Source organism: Scophthalmus maximus, chromosome 8 (genome assembly GCF_022379125.1).
Source record: "Scophthalmus maximus strain ysfricsl-2021 chromosome 8, ASM2237912v1, whole genome shotgun sequence".
Taxonomy (NCBI): domain Eukaryota; kingdom Metazoa; phylum Chordata; class Actinopteri; order Pleuronectiformes; family Scophthalmidae; genus Scophthalmus; species Scophthalmus maximus.
Window position 1 is genome coordinate 3,797,501 of NC_061522.1, and position 4,468 is coordinate 3,801,968.

The 4,468-nt window shown below is 45.9% G+C and overlaps 1 protein-coding gene across 3 annotated transcripts in view; it reads left to right on the plus strand.

Moving 5' to 3' along the window:
* LOC118312191 overlaps positions 1-4,202 on the plus strand; it is an 8,298-nt gene extending 4,096 nt beyond the window's left edge. For all 3 annotated transcript variants that reach the window (XM_035636589.2, XM_035636591.2, XM_047333786.1), the window contains 6 exons: positions 620-821; positions 1,750-1,825; positions 2,443-2,581; positions 2,722-3,051; positions 3,154-3,384; positions 3,633-4,202. In XM_035636589.2, the coding sequence (XP_035492482.1) occupies positions 620-821; positions 1,750-1,825; positions 2,443-2,581; positions 2,722-3,051; positions 3,154-3,384; positions 3,633-3,703 (1,049 nt within the window). In that variant the 3' untranslated portion in view covers positions 3,704-4,202. The remainder of the gene's footprint in view (positions 1-619; positions 822-1,749; positions 1,826-2,442; positions 2,582-2,721; positions 3,052-3,153; positions 3,385-3,632) is intronic.
* Positions 4,203-4,468: the final 266 nt, after the last annotated feature.

Here is a 4,468-nt window from a genome sequence, read left to right on the forward strand (position 1 = left end):
CGAGTTCATACGACTCACAGCACCGGGATAAACATTTGGAGAGGCGCATCGCGGGGAACTCTGCGCTGCTTAATTGATTTCTGAAGTCAATTGATTTCTGAAGTCAATTGATTTCTGAAGTCAATTGATTTCTGTAGTCAATTGATTTCTAAAGTCAGTTGATTTCTAAAGTCAATTGATTTCTAAAGTCAATTGATTTCTAAAGTCAGTTGATTTCTAAAGTCAATTGATTTCTAAAGTCAATTGATTTCTAAAGGGAACTTCAATCTTGTGCTTTTATCTTATTCTGGATTCAATGTTTATGATTTTTATGAAGATTAAAAAGAATAAAATGTTTTCAGCTCCACTCCACCGCAATGTTTCGAAGGGAATTTTAAGATACAGACATGTTTAAATAGACTGTATTTTATTCATATGTTTTACGTATTTTCTTTTTGTGATCAAATAGTTTTCATTTTTTTTTCCAAAATACACATTAAAAGGCAAAACGTGCGACACATTGTTTAGATAATAATAAACAGAAAAATACACTGTACATACCGGGAAAGCAAAGTATTTCAAATGCAGATATGCGTATATGTTTTTGACTTCCTGTATATCTTCCTTCCTGTCGCCTCAGTTACCTCCCTTTCCACCTGCACACCTGCTCCGCCGCTGTCGTCGCAAATCTCACCCCCCTCGCCCTCCCCATCCAATCTCCCCCCTTCTCTCACCGTCCCGCCCTCGCGCCCTGCCCTCGTCGCCGCCAGCACCACCACCGGTGAGTCGGCAGAACGAGCCCGCTGCCCCATGAGGATGTCGCCCTCCGCCGTGGTCGTCAGGTATGGCGGGAACAATAATAACCGATTGTTTCACAGAGACGCGCTTGCTCGGCAATTTTGAAAAGGGTCCGGCCGCCCAATTTCCACAAACATTTTCTCGGGGTGTACTTCTACTACGATTGATTCCCAGTTGAGGCACTTTGATACAGCGCAGCGTAAATGCTTTTCGAGAAGAAATCGACCACGAACTCCTGAGCAACACAGGAGTTTGTATACCACACCAGGGACGAACACAGACGTAGATTGTAACACATGACGTTTGACTCTAAGAAGGAAATTCGGCACCAAGGAGGCATCAAGTTCTCCTAACATGCCCAAATTGGGATGCTGCCATACATATTCTAAGCTACAGTGTGTAATATTTAGAAGAACGTACTCGCAGAAATTGAATATATTGTCCATGACTATGTGTTCATATATGTATAATCACCTGCAACAACAAAAAAACTATGTTTTTTCATCAACTCTGAAGGAGTTAAATATAGTTCCATGAGGTGGACCCGACCTCCGCGCGAGTCGCCATGTTTGCTGCGTCGTGTTGAAAACAGTTGCTGCACAACACGGTGCAGAATACGTCGCATTCGCGCTGAATCGGCGGTGCGCCACCATAAAGTGTCCCCTGCCGGCTGCTCAGTGGTTTTGCCATTTGCAACTTTACCACCAGAAGTCGCCAGGAAATTACAAAAAATTACACACTGGGGCTTTACCAACAAATGCAGGCGCTAAGAGTCAAACACTGAAAGTCACTGGGCCAGCGAGCTACTCTGGTTTTAAACACATTTGACACCGTTCCTCATGGACAGCTAATTCTCACTTGTCTGCCTTCCCACGTTCACGTTACCACTGGCGCGTTTGCAAATTGTACCTTTTTCTGTTTCTGTGTAAATTTGTGACAACTAATTGTGTTATGTCAAATCTCCCACCATAGGTTTGACGATCCAGTCACAGCCAACTGCTCTGTGCCGGAGAAGGGCTTTTCTCTGCTCGGGTGGTCGGTCTCGCTGGTGAGGGAATCACTGACTCTAAGACCCTAAAAAGAAATGCAACACGCCCGATTTTGTCCATTGTTAACGACTGGTAAATTTAAAAAACCAATCCAATGAACTGACTTTGGTTCCCCCCAGTGGTTCCAGGTGGTATGATTGTTTGGGTCACTGTCGTCAAAGACGCTTCTCTCCACGGAGTGAATGTCCCGTTAGAGGTCAGAGTTGTTCCCTGGTCAACCGGATTCTTTGTCTCGTGAGAAGTTGAGTTGTTTCTGTTAATTCAGCTGCTCCGCCCATCGGCCATTTTGAACTCTGGGGATAAGTACCGAGAGAGAACGCCACTTCCCATTCCTTGCTCTGCTTACACAATGGGTGACGCGATCCGAGAGAATGACACGGTGAAGGCGAGGCTTATAGGAATCGCACGGTGAAGGCGTCTTTATTCCCATCGACATTACACTCTGCGATCAGTTCGAACGCCATGACAGGTTTGAACCAAAAAGTGATCGTCGTCTGGGGCGCATCCCCAAAGACGCCAAGGCGGCTGAACCCCTCGATCGGTCGACACTCCACAAAGACAGATAGAAGTACCTCAATAGTTGCAATAATTTGTGGGGGGTTTTGTGCGACTCCAGGCGGCTCCTGAGGCGACGATGGATCGTTTCCTGGTGTGGCGTGTGGACAGGATGACTGACTGGAGCATCGAGCCCATGTGCTACGTGCTGTCTGATCAGGGAGGACAGTGCCACATGCACCTCCCTGTAATCGTCTACAGTGAGTTTACAATTCTATATTTCTCCTCCAACGCTTTTCATTGAAAGGGAAAAAAGACACATTTACATTACATCAAAGATCCATCTAATCCGTACCGTTTGCCATGTGGTTGATCCCTCGCATCTGCCTCCACGCCGCAGAGCCTCCAGACCACGTGGCCATCAGCCTCCAGAGCCACGCGGGGCCCATGTTCGAGGGTCATCCCTACACTCTGCAGTGTGAAGTGCGGGACGTGGCCCCTGTGCGACGCCTCACCGTGACCTTCTACAAAGGGCAAACGTCGCTGTGTCAGCTGCGGTCCGACGACGCAGAGAGGACACCAGTGAACAAGAGCTTCGCGGTGGACATTATCCCCGCTAAGGAGGACGACGGAGTCCAGTACTGGTGTGAGGCCAAGCTGGACCTGGGACCTGAAGGGCCGCGGCCCCCTCCGGCGGCGACGTCCCAAAAACTCAACGCCACGGTCCTCTGTGAGTGAAACGGCAAAAAACTTTTTTGTTATTAGGTTTTCTAAAGTTGGACATTTTTGCCATGCAAGGTTGTTTTAAACCGTGGCTCTTCCTCCCTCCCAGTCGGCCCACACCTCATTTGTCCGACAAAGCTGCAGGTGAGGGAGGGAGAGAGTCTGGCCTGTGAGGTGAGAGGGAACCCCCGGCCGTCGGTCACCTGGTTCAGAGACGGGCAGGTGGTCGCCCTGCCCGCTAACTCCAGCAGAAGGCATGCTGGGAAATACACGGTCTGGACAAAAGGACACCTCGGACAGAAAAACTTCACGGTGGAGGTGGAGGTCCTTGCAGACAGCGGTAGGTCTGCCTCATCTGCGTTGCTATGAAATGAATGGAAACACTCAATTTCCGACAACAAAAAAAAAAGAACTATCTCTAGATTTCAACTATCCAGATTTGAAACTGCCACGGTTTTATACGTTGAGCCTATTTAATTACCAATGTCCACAGTTTGAGTGATCAGTTTGAATGTGCCTTCCTGATTTGGACTGCACAGTAGTGAGGAAAAAAATAATGCATTCACTTTTCTGTCTTCCTCTTTCTAGGAACTGCAAACAGCTGTAATGGATATTTCCTTTTGGCCGTTCTCTTGATTCAGACGACTCGGTGGCTGTAAAAAAAAAAAGAAGAAAAAAAAGAGCGCAGCGTGATCTGTGATTTTCTTTCTTCCGTGCCATTTGGATGAACTGCTCCTGAAGTGAGAAATGTTTGCGCGGGGGGGGGGGGGGGAATCTGCGTCTCACCTCTTTCGTCCAAATGGATCTGTTTTGTATTCATGCAGTTTTTTTCTGCATCTTCATGTTTAACTTTTGAGGTTCTCTGCTTTGCATGAGAGCTTCTGCCCAGGTACACTTTCCTCCTCTTATACAGCTCTGTGTGATGCACAACTGGTAAATCTCAAATCATTCAAAAAAGAAAAATTCATGTTATTTACTTTTGCATCATATTGCCACAGTTCTGAGAGTGGTATGCTTTTCAACTTGCATTTCTATTTTTAAAAAAAGCTGTTTATGAACTGTCTGAGCAGTGTCCACACTTAACATGACAAAGCACCAGGTCTTGATTCACTGAGGTTGCATTTCCGCTGTGCATTAAAATTAAATATCTTCACATTAGTTATGTCCTTGCTTTGGACTTGAACAGTCTTTTCCTAAAGTTCCACACGTGTGAGAGCTGGCTGGAGCTCACGACCAAACCAAAAGCCTTTCTTCATCCAGCGAGTTGCTCTTCAGTAGTAGAGAATAAAATGTGAACAATACTCATGTGAGGTTTAGCCAATGTTAACAATACATCACTTTCACCAAATGAGAAATAATTGTGTACAGTGCATCAATACTAAAAGACAAAAAAAATAGATTATATATCATGTAATGTTTTCTTT